General features: G+C 40.5%; 1 protein-coding gene across 2 annotated transcripts in view; it reads left to right on the forward strand.

Moving 5' to 3' along the window:
• Positions 1 to 13,880, forward strand: part of CAMK4 (calcium/calmodulin dependent protein kinase IV) — a 77,876-nt gene that overhangs the window by 55,722 nt on the left and 8,274 nt on the right. For both annotated transcript variants that reach the window (XM_033163991.1, XM_033163990.1), the window contains 2 exons: positions 11,541 to 11,631; positions 13,401 to 13,475. In XM_033163991.1, the coding sequence (XP_033019882.1) occupies positions 11,541 to 11,631; positions 13,401 to 13,475 (166 nt within the window). The remainder of the gene's footprint in view (positions 1 to 11,540; positions 11,632 to 13,400; positions 13,476 to 13,880) is intronic.

Genomic DNA, 13,880 nt, shown 5'->3' on the forward strand with positions numbered 1-13,880 from the left:
GAGCAAGTGGCTCCAACAAAGAGAGGACTTAAGACTTTTGTTCTACCAGGGCAGACACATGGCTTGGAGCCTAGAAGTTCCCTCGAGATGTGTTACCACATACATTGGTAGGTCAGCCTGGGTATATGTGTCCATGTGGAGGTGATTGGTTCATCAGGAGTGCAGGCTCTGAAAGAACTGACTTAGGGTTCTTGGACCCCAGAGCCCCCACTGTGGCTTAGGCAATTGGGAACCAACATCCCACGGGCCAGTCCTGGCCCACCAGGAGTCTCAGTTTAGTCCTTGAGGGCATCCCAGCCCCCCCAAAAACACGCCCACCTGTCAATCAGCTGACATTCTTCCAATGGGTGGGTGACAGCTGATGGGCAGGAGGTGAAGTTCAATTCTGCTTTGGCTACATACCCCAGTTCCCTGTAGCTCCTCATGCTTATGTGCATGTCTTTTATGTCCGAAAGAATTATTCTCATTCCCATGTTCTGCCACTTCCCTTTGCCTCATTTTCTGCCAGTGCATCTGATTCCCAAGTTGAACATCCAGGTTATAGAATGTCCAGGAGTCTCCTTGGCAGGTAATTCCACACACTGAGCTTTTCTAGATGTATCACACAGCTGGTAGGAATGGATTAGCATGTCACCCTCCCTAAATCCTAGTTAAAATGATTTGTGGGACATAATTTTCTACTTACAGGTAGGTAGCCTTGTTGGTCTGCCATAGTCAAAACAAAATAAAATAAAAGATTCCTTCCAGTAGCACCTTAGAGACCAACTAAGTTTGTTCTTGGTATGAGCTTTCGTGTGCATGCACACTTGTTCAGATGCTACTGGAAGGAATTTTTTATTTTATTTTGTTATAATTTTCTACAGTAGACATGATCCAGGATGATGATTGACCCTGGGATTCATATAATTAGAAGTTCTAGGGTAAAATAATCCCCAGTCACAATGCTGTGTTATGTGCATTGTGCTTTTATGTGGAAATAAACAAAGCCTACCTCTGTTAAACGAACCATCCTTTCTTCTTCTAACCACTTTTTTAAAGGCTCTGGATGATGTCCTTTAGCAAATGTATAGAAAAACAGTACACACCATGCCCCATAAAAACATTACTCTAGGACTTTAGGACAAAGTTTAAATAATAGTAGAAGGGCTTTTATTTTTCCGTTGTTTGTGTCTATTAAGAACCCCTTTCAAAAACTGATAAATGAAGTAAACTATAAAAGGAGAACTCACATTCATCAACTTGGGGAACCGAAGTAGGATTCCTAGAACTCTGCCTTCTTCCAGTGGTTTTAAATTCATGAGAAAAATTGGGCAATTATTCAGTGTCCATTCAGAAATTGAACTTTTGACAGTGTTTATTTCATGAAATATTGAGTGCTCTGGTCATTAATTTATTGTCAGGAGTCAATTTTTTTGCCTTTGTTTTTATTCTATAATGAAGTATGAACATAAATATTAGTATGGACGATTAGCACATAAACATTGCAAAGTATGTAGTAGTCTTAATTTGTTTTTCTTGAACTGTAATAGAATAATAGAGTTGGAAGGGTCACCTATATCATATGGATACTTTAAACACACATCTTAGCACAAAAATAGTTTTTTGTGCTAACTATACGTTAGAGCAGGGAGGAGGCAAATTTTTGTGGTAGTGCACATGTATAAGGTCCCAGGTTCATGACTCGTTTCTCCAGCTGAAGTAGCTCAGCCCTTTAAAAGATACTGCCAGCTAGGGTAAATAATACTGGACTGCAGACCCTAAATCCAGCTCAAATAAAGGCAGCTCCTCAAATATAACTGTTAAAATTAGGTCTGAACCAAACATTAAAATTAATTTTATGATTTTTTAAAAAATGTACTTTCCAATATATCTATCCAGATTTTGAATGGAGAATCCAAATTCATTTTTGAATGTGAAACACTTACCTCAGAAATTTGAATCAAAAAGCTTTTAGCCTTAACAGATTTTCCTGACTGAAACCTGTCAAAATCAAAACATGCGAAATCTCACGAAGCCTTCAACTACTAATTATCATTGCATGTTGTCTATCAAACTCTGTTAGACATGAAATACAATTGAATGACAACCAACTTACTGTCGAATATGAAACATTGTTTTATTGCAACTTCCAAATATCCATTTATTTTACCCTTCGTAAAACAAAGGTCAGTTGCAACTATGCTTAAGGAAATTGGAAGGTCAGTTTGGCACAGAGCAAAAGCAGAACTCAAGACCTAAGGTTGGAGGATTTGGGTGCTACAAAAGCCGCTGGAGAATCAGGAAGTTGGGAAGAACTCCACTGAGAAGCCAAGAGTCTTCGCAGAGAGGCCTATTACCAGAGCTGGTCATTCTCTTCTGGCAAGCTACAATTAGACATGATGGACAAAGTTCTAGAGTGTAGGTCATCAACCTAATACCTTCTGGAATGTGTCCATAGCAAACAAAACATATTGAAGCAATTGTGCTAATACGAGGCCCATGACACTTCACTAAACTGCTCTGTAACCAGCAGGCCGTTCAAAGCAGGATGCAATAAATTTTATTCACAAAGTGTTTTGTTAACATATCATAACAGATCACTGAGTAATCACTCAACTGAGTAGTCCATAAGAACCTAAGAAGACCCCTGCTGGACAAAAAGTCCATTTAGTCCAGCATTCTCTTCTCACAGTGGACAACCAGATGCAGGACGTGGGTGCAATAGTACTCTCCCAGCTGCAATCCCCAGCAAATACAGGGCGAGTCTTTTAAAAGAGGTCCCATGGAACATGTGTACTCTGTATCCATGGGGCCTCTTTTAAAGGACTCGCCCGTAGTATTCAGAGGCAGTACACAGCCAGCATTGGTACGGTAGCCATTGACCATGATGGCTATGTACTATTTCCATTGTCCCCAGATATCCTAAGACTCAGAATTACCCAGAAAAGCCTCAAATGACCAACATTTCATTGATGCAACAGTGAAGAACCATAATCATTTCATTGATCACACCACCATGACTGCTCAGTATGCTCAAAAGCGGAATCTAGATGTGCTTAGTTCTTTTTGCCCAATTGCATGTCTATATTCCGATCTCCCCCCCCCCCAAAGTGAAATAAAGACACAGGATGCAATGATTAAGGTTAAATGGGCATGAAAAGGCCACAACTTTATTGGTTACGGATGTTGAGCGGTATTGGCTTAGGCATTGGAACTACCGACTATATCCGACTCCAGCACGTTGTGCTGGCAGTCCGGGAAGGGTTAACCACCGATGGGAGAGAGCCCTGCTGCTGCACATCAGCTAGGGACTCACCCTGTGATTACCGATCTGGGGCGTGCCTTTGGCCCTCACCTCCCACGGCTTTGGACAGGGACACGCCCCCCGGACTCATTTACTGAAGTACCCTTCAGAGCCTTGGGGGAAGGTGATGGCCGAACCTCCCCCCCCCCACCTTCAACCTTCCTGAGCTAATCCAATGCCTAACCGCCAAAACCAAGTTGTGACGAGTTGCTACGAGGTAGGCGAAAACCACCAGGCTGGTGCCAATTTGCCTAATGGGAAAATTCCTACCAGGCCCCTTAACGGCGACCAACCATGGTCCATAGCAAGGTCATGAGGCTGCCTACCTAAAGGGTGGGAGGGTGGGAACATGAGCAGGATGGGGTCCAGAAGCGAGAGGCTGAGCCCTGCCCGCGCGCTGGCTTAAATGCAGCCAGCCATGCCCGACAGCTGTACCAATTGGTCAACTAGCCGGGCACCGCGCCCAGGGTTCAGCCAACAGGGGCAGGGGATGGAATCATCCCCTGCCCACATGTGGGGCTCGTGCTAACTGCAACCCCCCCTTCCTAAAGGGGCAGAAGGGGCTTTATTTCTCTACCTGCAGTTTAGTTGTCATCCTTGATGTTTCAGCACATGGAGCACAAGGGATTACTTGAGCTCTAGTCAGCGGGAACAGTTAGTAGTAATTTCATTGCTGCTCTGCCCAACTGAGAATTTCCTGGCTGAATTTGACAACAGCTGATAGACACTAAAAAACACAAAACATGTGGAATTGTTAACAGCGTTAGAACCATTTCTGTTTTGAGGAAATTATGGGTATTTTCTGCAGGTCCACTAGAAAATGAAGCACACCTACATAGTAATGAAAACTAACCTTGCCAACATACAAATATACCAAAAAGGGTGCCTCTGTGCACCTGAAAATTCAGTAATGCTGATTTTGCCAGCGTTCTCGAATAAGCTAGGACTTCATGCTCTAAGTATAGACATGCAAGGTTAAAGCTCAAGTTCTGTTGACTCTACATCCTGCTGCAGACAGCATTGTGCCAGCTCTGTTGTGGTCTGCCTTTAGATATGAGCCTGCATCAAATCGATTTTAAATGAACATCCTTTGTAACACTGCAGATACTGTCATATCCTCAGGAAGCCTTTCATCTGTGAAGGCAAAGACTGCAGTTCTGAAACCCTTTGAGTTCACTGCACTTGACTTGGTATTCCAAAAAAAAAAAAGCTGCTTTATATTTATGAGTTATTCAACTCAGATACAATGTTTTATTAATGGTTATATATTTTAAATTACTCTTTCCTTTCTTTTGGCCATTTTCTTTTGTACTAGTACTTTTGGTAATTTGGAGACATTGTGTACAAGCTAAATTAAAGCCTGCCATTCTCATAAAGAGCAAGAAACCACTGGCAATTTTAGAAAAATACTGGTGCCTTATTGCTTTATATAACAAGTTCCTTTGCTCCCCAGCTTTGTATATTAATCTGCAAAAATACAAATGCAACAGGGTAGAGGAAAATGCATCAATGTATTTTTGTGCATGTGTAGAGGTGTACCTAGGCTCCCTTGCACCATTGAGAGGGAGCTATATTGTCCCTCCCCTCCATCCCTTACACCCTTGGAAAGGAGCTATACTGGGAGATACCATGGACCTGAAAGTCTAAAAGGGAGTCCACAGACTGGTGGGCAGGTTCCTAGCCACTCCAAATCAGAGTGGAAAGGCATGGTTTTTGTGCCTGCCGTCCCAGGCCTGCTCCCAGTCCACCTGCCAAACGCTCACAAGGCTGGTCCTGATAAGAATCTTGTTTGTGGAGCCGAAAGGATTCCCCATCCCAGGCTAGAGAAGGAAATAATCTGATCTGAAATAAGGAAACTTTGTTTTTAGAGTAGAAAATACATCCAGGGCAACGGAGGGTCTGTCAAACTACCTTCACCTCTTCTCACAGCTATTGCTAACATACGGACCAAAATGTACGAAGCTTTCATTGTTTACAAGTGGGACACTGATCTTAAAGGATTCTTGACTCTTGCAGAGGAAGAAGCAGACTGAAAGCTGTTTGGACAACCCAGTCCTGTCAGATTAGGTTTCAGGACTATTTGCCTACGATCATTTTAAATTCCCAGCGAAGCTCATCCTCTCACTTGCTTCTGTGCATGAAATGAATGACAAATGAGGATTGCAAATGTGCAGCAGTCCATGTAAGACAGCACTAACACTAATTTTACATGTCCAAGCCTGGATATTTTGCCATAAGAAGGTGACTTGTATCACAAGCGTTGGAATATATAGAGGTGAAATTTGTAAACAGGGGTGAAGAGGACAGCTGACTGTAGCTGTAACATTCTGATTCAACAGCAGAGCAGAGATACAGCAGATGTAAAAACCCACTAGGAGAAAGTTGCTGTGGTCTAGAACACAAATTCCAAAATATAAATACGCAGCTTATATTAAAAGCCATACCCTGATGGTGTTTTGGCTCCCTTGCTGGTTACTTGCTTATTTTGATGTTCCCTGAATCCAGCTCTTTATTCCTACCATTGATTCAAGGTTGGGTTTTACCTCTTGTAGTTTCATAGGACAAGACCTACAGTAGCTCATCAAATATGTTAAATAAACAATGTTAGGGTTGCCATATTTCAAAAAGTAAAAACCAGGAGCTTGCACTCATGTCCTGTTGAGCTTTTTTTTTTTAAGAAAACCACCAAAACTTTTGAGCTTTTTTAAGGAAAACCCCCAAGTTGTTCAGAATTTTTTTTTTTTTACAAACCCCAGAGTGTTTTCTTTTACAAAAATGCCAAACAAACCACAATTTCTTGCTTAACTTGCCTGAGATCCAGGACGAAGCACTGCCTTTTAGAAATTCGCCAGGAACATCAATTCCGCCTTTGAAATCCCAGTAATATCTGGGAAAATCCAGGTGTATGGCAGCTCTAAACAATCTGTTAAAAAATGTAACTGAATTCCAATACTTCAACTAGACATTTATTGTAAAATTCCATTGGGATGCATGTGTGTTATATTTCATCCATGTTGCATGCACCTCTCTCAATATATCGTTGCACACCACCTCAGTCACCACAGTGATATGAAATTCCAGGAGTTCCAGACACACTTGCCCAGGTTCCCTGTTTCCTTTAGGAAATGAGGCACAACAGAGATGGTGGTGTCTTTATGATATATGGCTTAGGTACACATATATGCAGCCTGAACCTACGATGGAGGGGTTCATAGCATTAGCACTCCAAGAGCGTCTTGTTCCTCCATAGGTGTAGCCAAAAGAGAGATCCAACATTGTGCTCTGCTTGCTGCTTTGTGTCACCCAGTCACATAACACCTCCTTCTAACATCTCTAAGCTTTGGCTTTATTTGTTGAGGGAGAGAAGAGGCCCATCCATTTGTCTCAGACAGAGTCCCTTGATCATTTGTAGGCTATCGCCTCAACACAAGAAGCTTAGCCTAGCTTAATTAGCTTTTAACACTTGGCTTAATTATAGGATTAGAAATGTCCAGCACACAGCCTAATACACATGGGTCTGGCTTAATACACACAGGTCTGACACCCAGAGTTTTAACACACTGAATCCTGATTAAATTCTAGCACTTGCTGCTTCCAGGAATTTACAAATATCTAGCGCCCACAAACCCATAAGAATATACTGCATATTCTTCCTTCATTTAAGGTGGTATTCAAGTAAGTTTTACTGAGAGTAGACCCACTGAAATTATGGACCTAACTTTGTTGTGTTTACTAATCTCAATGGGTCTACTCTCATTAAAACTTAAAGGTAAAGGTAAAGATACCCCTGACTGCTAGTCCAGTTGCAGACGACTCTGGGGTCACTCATCTCGCTCTATAGGCCGTGGGAGCTGGCGTTTGTCCGCAGACAGCTTCCGCAGACAGAGTCATGTGGCTAGCATGACTAAGCCACTTCTGGCAAACCAGAGCAGCGCATGGAAATGCTGTTTACCTTCCCGCCAGAGCGGTACCTATTTGTCTACTTGAACTTTGATGTGCTAGGTGGGGAAGAGCAGGGACCAAACAACGGGAGCTCACCCCGTCGCAGGGATTCGAACCGCCGACCTTCTGATCGGCAAGCCCTAGGCTCTGTGGTTCAACTTACTTGAATACAATCCTTTCTTTTCAGCAAGCTGCCATGCTGTGCAGCTCAGCAGGACAAGTGTGTGTGTGTTGTGTGTCTAATAGTACAGAGTAATTAGATTTCTAGCTGCTGTTTTTGAAATGACGCAGTCATAGTAGGTTCTGTTTTGAAAAACGAGGGCTACTTTTAACGGTCGTGTTTTCATCCAGAGGCATATTCCCCATGGATACAAGGTGTACTCCTTATATAATTTATTAGCGGACTCATTTTCCACAATTAGAAGTCCACAATCTGCTGCTTTTCAAATATTCTTGCAAGATTCTTCCTGAAAATAGGCACCTCAGAATTAAAATATAATTTTAACCTCAGCCCTGTTAACTTCCCAAAGACTAGCTTCTGCTTCTAGGTGACCTGCACTCTAATTGTGATTATAATGAGTTAATAATGCTGTCCTAATGTACCGGTATATTTCAAATCTGCCTTCCACCTTAGGGGAATATATCTGTAATTCAAAATCATGAAATCAAATAACCAATGTTATATTAGAATGAAGACAGCCATTCTGACTGCCCTGGAAACAAAGTCAGAATGCAGCAAATTCGCCATACTTTATAATGTCTGCCTTCTTCATCCTTATTTTGGATCCTCTGATTTAATTCACTCACTGCACTGTAAAATGGAGTGCTTGAAAGCTGCATAATGACATTGGTGAATTGATAAAGATAATAATTGTACCTTCTAAGAAATCTTTCGCTAACATGAGAGAAGTAGAAGTGAGGCAGAACTGAGATTTACATCAACCCTGCCAGATTAGTATTGCAGTGATTTGTAAGTGGAAAATGGGAAGTTTGCTTGCCTAGTTGATTACATTAAGCTAGTGACAAGGGAAATAAAGGGCCATGAAGTCCCAAACATTCTGCCCTGACAGTAACTCTGGAAAAACTACAAGAAATGGAAATATTATGCTTTTCATTCTTAAGAAGCATTTGCAGTTCAAACATCATGATGCATCAAGAAATCAGAGAAGATGCAACTGTCAAAAGCAGAGAGGACTCTCTACAGATTTATAAAAGTAGCTCTTTGCAGTAGCGAAAAGTAAAAGCTTTGTGTGGTGAAGTGCTCAGCAAGGCATTAATTTCCTTTGGGTACATCAGTCACGTTTCATGAAGAAAATTCATTTGCCCAATGGAAACTCAGATGCATCTTAGTGACAGAAGATAGAGATTATAGATAAAAGACATGAATGGTGGGCGCAGTGGGTTTTAGTGGAGGGGAAAGGGAGAGAGTCAAGAAGAGTGTTATGTTGTAGGTTAAAATGAAAGCAAAAGAGAGAAAAGATCAGACAACAGGAAAAGCAAGACAGGGTGGAATTTAGGGGCAGGGCTAGCTCAAGTAAATGCAGAGACTTTTCCGAAGAATGACACACTCCTATCTGGGATGGTCATCCTCTTCCACCAAGCGCACAGCTTCGGGAGGGGCGCACATGAACTGGTGAGGAAGGGAGGGGACACCCGCCTAGCCAGCCAGATCAGTTGAATCAACCCTGGCAATCAATGGGGTGACAGATGTCGCAGTCAGATCGCCCTCACATCCAAATGCAGAGACCAAGCGAGAGGCCAGAAGAAGCAAGAAACAGTATTAACAGAAGCTATGTTAAAAATGGGGTGGAAATAGAATGGCATCCTACTTCTTTTAGGCAGATATTTATCCTTCCCACTTCTTTTCAGGTGGACATAACTGAATCTAGCCTAACCCCCTTCATTCCTTTGGTCTCCCCCACAAGAATAATGGGCATTGTAGTTTGTTAAGCGTTGCTGGGAGTTGTGATTCTGTGAGGTTTGAGCTACAGTACCCAGATTCTTTTGAGGGAAACAATGTGCTTCAAATGTGCTTTAAAGGTATGGTGTGTACACAGCCTAAGTTAGGTCTGTTATTTTCAATAGGTTTACCGTATTTTTCTGTGTATAAGACTAGGGTTGTTTTTTTACCCAAAAATTAGGTTTAAAATTGGGGCTCGTCTTATACATGGGTGGTGCTGAGGGGTGTTTTCTTAATTCAGAGTCCCCCAAAATAGGAAGCGTCTTATACATGGGGGCGTCTTATACATGGAAAAATACCAGACTTTGATTAAAGCTCAGTTGAATACCATGCTCCCCCCCCCCTATATTGATTTTAGTGATGCTTATTAAGCATCAGTGAGAGCCAGTGTGGTGTAGTGGTTAAGAGCCAGTGTGGTGTAGTGGTTAAGAGCGGTGGACTCATAATCTGGGGAACCGGGTTCGCATCTCCTCCACATGCAGCTGCTGGGTGACCTTGGGCTAGTCACACTTCTTTGAAGTCTCTCATCCCCACTCACCTCACAGAGTGTTTGTTGTGGGGGAGGAAGGGAAAGGAGAATGTTAGCCGCTTTGAGACTCCTTCGGGTAGTGATAAAGTGGGATATCAAATCCAAACTCTTCTTCTTCCTCTTCTTCTTTTAAATGTGAACTGCTTTGTGAGGTTCAACAGAGAGAAACATTAATGCATGTATACGCTTGCATTGAATAAATAAACATAGGTGTTTTATTAAATTATCTTGATCAACATGTCATGTGACATGTTCATAGGTCCAGCAGAAATCCACATCCAAAAAAGTCAACATCTTCTTATAGTTAGTATTCTAGGCTCACAACTACTTAAAATTCTAACCTTGTAGCATTAGTCATCCAAAAAAAGAGAGGACTTTAATAAGGCTGTCAAATTTGCTAACACTTGGTGTGATGTGAATTATTCCCTTGCATTCAGAAGCAGTCAGAAATCACCTAGCATTCACTAGCAGAAAACACATCATTTTATTCATGTGTCATTTTAGATTCTACTCCCCCCTCCCCTTCCAAAGCAGGTTACATCTATTACAGAGAATAAACCTGTAGCTTCTGTTTCTTTGACCTCCTTTTCATAATGGAAGCAATTCTTAACTTGCATTGTATTACTTCAGTGTAACATGTTGAAAGGGTGTGCAACTTAATTCCAAGTAATATATTTAGCACTTAATGTAAGTCTGGTAAATTAATTTCTTTTCCAGCTGAAGATTTTGCTTTATTCCAGTCATTCATATGTATGGTATGCACACATTTTAAAAAGTTCATATTACAGAATAAACTAGTTTTTAAAATAATAATAATAATGCAGTTAACTACCATGGAAGGGTACCATTCATGGAATACTAGATTAGACAAATCTGCCATGCTTAAATATTTTTAGAGTAGTGGAGTAAAGACAGTGATTTGGAGTGTTAACACTGTAATCAGATCCTTTACTTATTATTTAATTTTTTTCAAGGGAAAAAAGATTGATTTTAATTATTTTTTCAGTCCTCCTGAAGAAGCCCAAGGTGGGACATCAGTAATAAGTAAAATAAATTAAGGCACTAAAAAAAACATACCACAATTTAAAACATAAAAACAGCTCATTCTAAAAACAGTTAAAACATTTTCTCAGCTGGCGATCTGAGTTTTGCCAAGAAAACAGTGTCTTTCAGCCATCAAATGCCTAAGTAAACAGGAAAGTTTTGAAGGTCTTCCTGAGAAATCAGTAATGAGAAAGATAGACACACATCACAAAGAAAGGCATTCCACAGTCAATATCTGTCACTGAAAAGGTGTTGTTGTCATGAATCACCACCAAGGCTTCACCCGCTGATCATAATGGTCTGAGATAGTTCATATTGGGGAATGTGCTCTTTTACAAACACCACAGACAACAGAAGGATGGACAAATTGACAAGTCACTTTCCAAAATACATAACAGATGACAGAGGAATGGTTAGAAAGCAAGATTAACGTAATAAATTGACCTTTGTAGTAGTAAAATAATTACACTAAAATATATGTAGCTGCATTTTGTGCAGACACAGAAAACTATGGCTACCATTGTAATTCCTAAAGGAATTTTTTTTAAAAAAAATCCACCAGATACATTTTTGCTGTATAAAAAGTGATTATTTTCCGTTTCCTCTTGAGGTTACAATTTGCATTCAAATGTCTTGAGATAGAATTTTCTTTTTCAGATAATTGGTTTGTTTGCTGTTGGAATTGTAGTACTCTTAAATGCACAGTGTTATGGAGGGTGGGGGAGAAATACTCGTCACAAATGCAAGTTTAAAATTGTGCGTTTCCACTTATTCCTTCCAAGTATCTACATGCCAATGGAATTGTTCACCGTGATTTGAAACCAGAAAATCTACTGTATGCAACGCCAGCTCCGGATGCATCTTTAAAAATAGGTAAATACTGTTCTTCTGTACCAGCTTTGGAAAGGCGTGTTGCCTTTCCTATACTGCCCTGTACCCCGCAGGTCTCTGGGCAGTTCACAGGATAAGCTCCCGTCACCCCTAGCCAGAAGGGCCAGTGGTCAGGAATGATTGGAGTTGTTTTCCAACAGCATCTGGGGACCCAGGACTGGGAAAAGGATGTTCTAGTCTAGTGCAGCTGCCCGACAGTTTTCAATTCAGGGAATGCTCATGCTTTCATTTCATTCATATTATTCACAGCTTTGAATAGGGCACCCGGTGCTTCAGAGACCTCTGCATGCCCTACAAAACCCTTTGAATTTCTTTTCTCCCCCCCCCCCACCCTTTTTTTTTTAATGGGAAGTGGTTTCCTTTATTTTTATTTTTTTATGTAATTTTTCTTAATTTTTCTGTTTTGCAGTCTAGAATACTCATTTAAACATCCTTAAAATATCAATGACTCCCCTTCTTCTCTTTTCATGGTTCATTTTGCATATCATAAATCCCTGCATATTTTACATAAACTAAACCATTCAGTATTCCATCATTACATCCATCAAAACTTATTTACACTGTTGAATTTATCTTAGTGCTGCCAACGTTTTCAAATGTACACAATTTCCCCCCATATATTCAACAAATATTTTCCAATCTTCTCTAAACGTATGTTGTTGTTCTTCTTCTCTTATTCTATATGTTAGGTCTGCAAGCTGCGCATATTCCATCAGCTTAAGTCGCCAAAAAACCCTTTGAATTTCAATGATCCCCATTCCTATAGAATCAATTGTCCATATAAAAATACATTATTTTGAACTACATTATTTTCTCAGGATTCTCTTGTCCTCCTTTCCCTATACCTCTGTGCATTCTGTTTTGGAAATAATCAACAAATGAATAGGTACCTTTTATTACCCCAATGGGCATATGAGTCCTTCAGTTATAAGTTAAAATAATAATGTTCATTATCTAAGCAACTGAGGATATAATCCTGTGGTCCCTAGAAAAGCATCCATGAAGCCATAGGATTTGGGGTGGAGGCAGTGCCGGATTTACGTATAAGCTAAACAAGCTATAGCTTAGGGCCCCACTCTCTTGGGGGCCCCCAAAAAAATAAAAGGGGGGGGGGACTGGATGTACATTTCCAAAATATAAGATAAAAAACAAATGAAATGGCTTTAGATACCTATTAGGTCCATGAATTACCATACAGCATATATTCAATACAAAAAAACAGTGACAATTTGTTGTTGACAAAGGACAGCTGGACATATAAAGGGCCCCATTACCTTCAGTAGCTTAGGGCCTCATCAAACCCAAACCCGGCCCTGGGTGGGAGAATCTCCTTGGAGGACAGAGAGAAAGCTTTAACCTTGTAAGCCTTTTCACCGAGGCACCAGAAAGGTGTCTGCTGGTTCTTCTCTGCTGAGTGGGATGCCATGGAATATGCTCTGGTGATATGTACCAGGAGAAGCAAATCAACACAAACCAAGAAAGCCCCTCTCACTTGAGCAGAAGTGTTTCCCACTCATACACTGACAACTTTGGATTCAATGAATTTAGGATTGGATGTATTCATCCACCAGAAAGTTTCACTCCTGTACCTTATACGATGAGTAGTTTGATTAGTGTTTGATTGCTATTTGATTAGTATAACATTTCCAAATGACAAAATATTATGTTCATTTCATTCCATGGTATCGTGCAAGAAATATAAAATAATGATAATAACAAATAATGAATCCTTTCTGGTTTATATGTAACAGCTGATTTTGGACTTTCCAAGATTGTTGCAGATCAAGTGACCATGAAAACAGTCTGTGGGACTCCAGGATACTGTGGTACGTTCCGTTATTCCTTACAGTATGTTAGCTATCTATTTATTTGAATTCAGTTGCCTTAAATGCTTAGGGTGGTGGTCACCTAAGTTTTATTCAGATTAGACCCACTGAAATAACTTGTAGCTTCACTTTAAAAAGGCACAGTTGATAGGGGGCTCTGTAAAGGGTTTTGGATATTTCCTTCCATTTGGGGCATCATTTATGACTGATACAGATTATGACTGATACACAAGAATATTACTATTCTTTACTGCATTTTCTTTATCCTGACTTCTGTCAATATAAATCACAAAATGAATATTACTAACATGGAGTGAACAGTGTTAAAGACACATTTAAGGGTGTTAAATGCAAAAATAGTAAAGTATAGAAGGTGGCGTTAAGTACAAAGGACAAGGCATTTTA

Source organism: Lacerta agilis, chromosome 11 (genome assembly GCF_009819535.1).
Source record: "Lacerta agilis isolate rLacAgi1 chromosome 11, rLacAgi1.pri, whole genome shotgun sequence".
In the NCBI taxonomy this organism is placed as follows: domain Eukaryota; kingdom Metazoa; phylum Chordata; class Lepidosauria; order Squamata; family Lacertidae; genus Lacerta; species Lacerta agilis.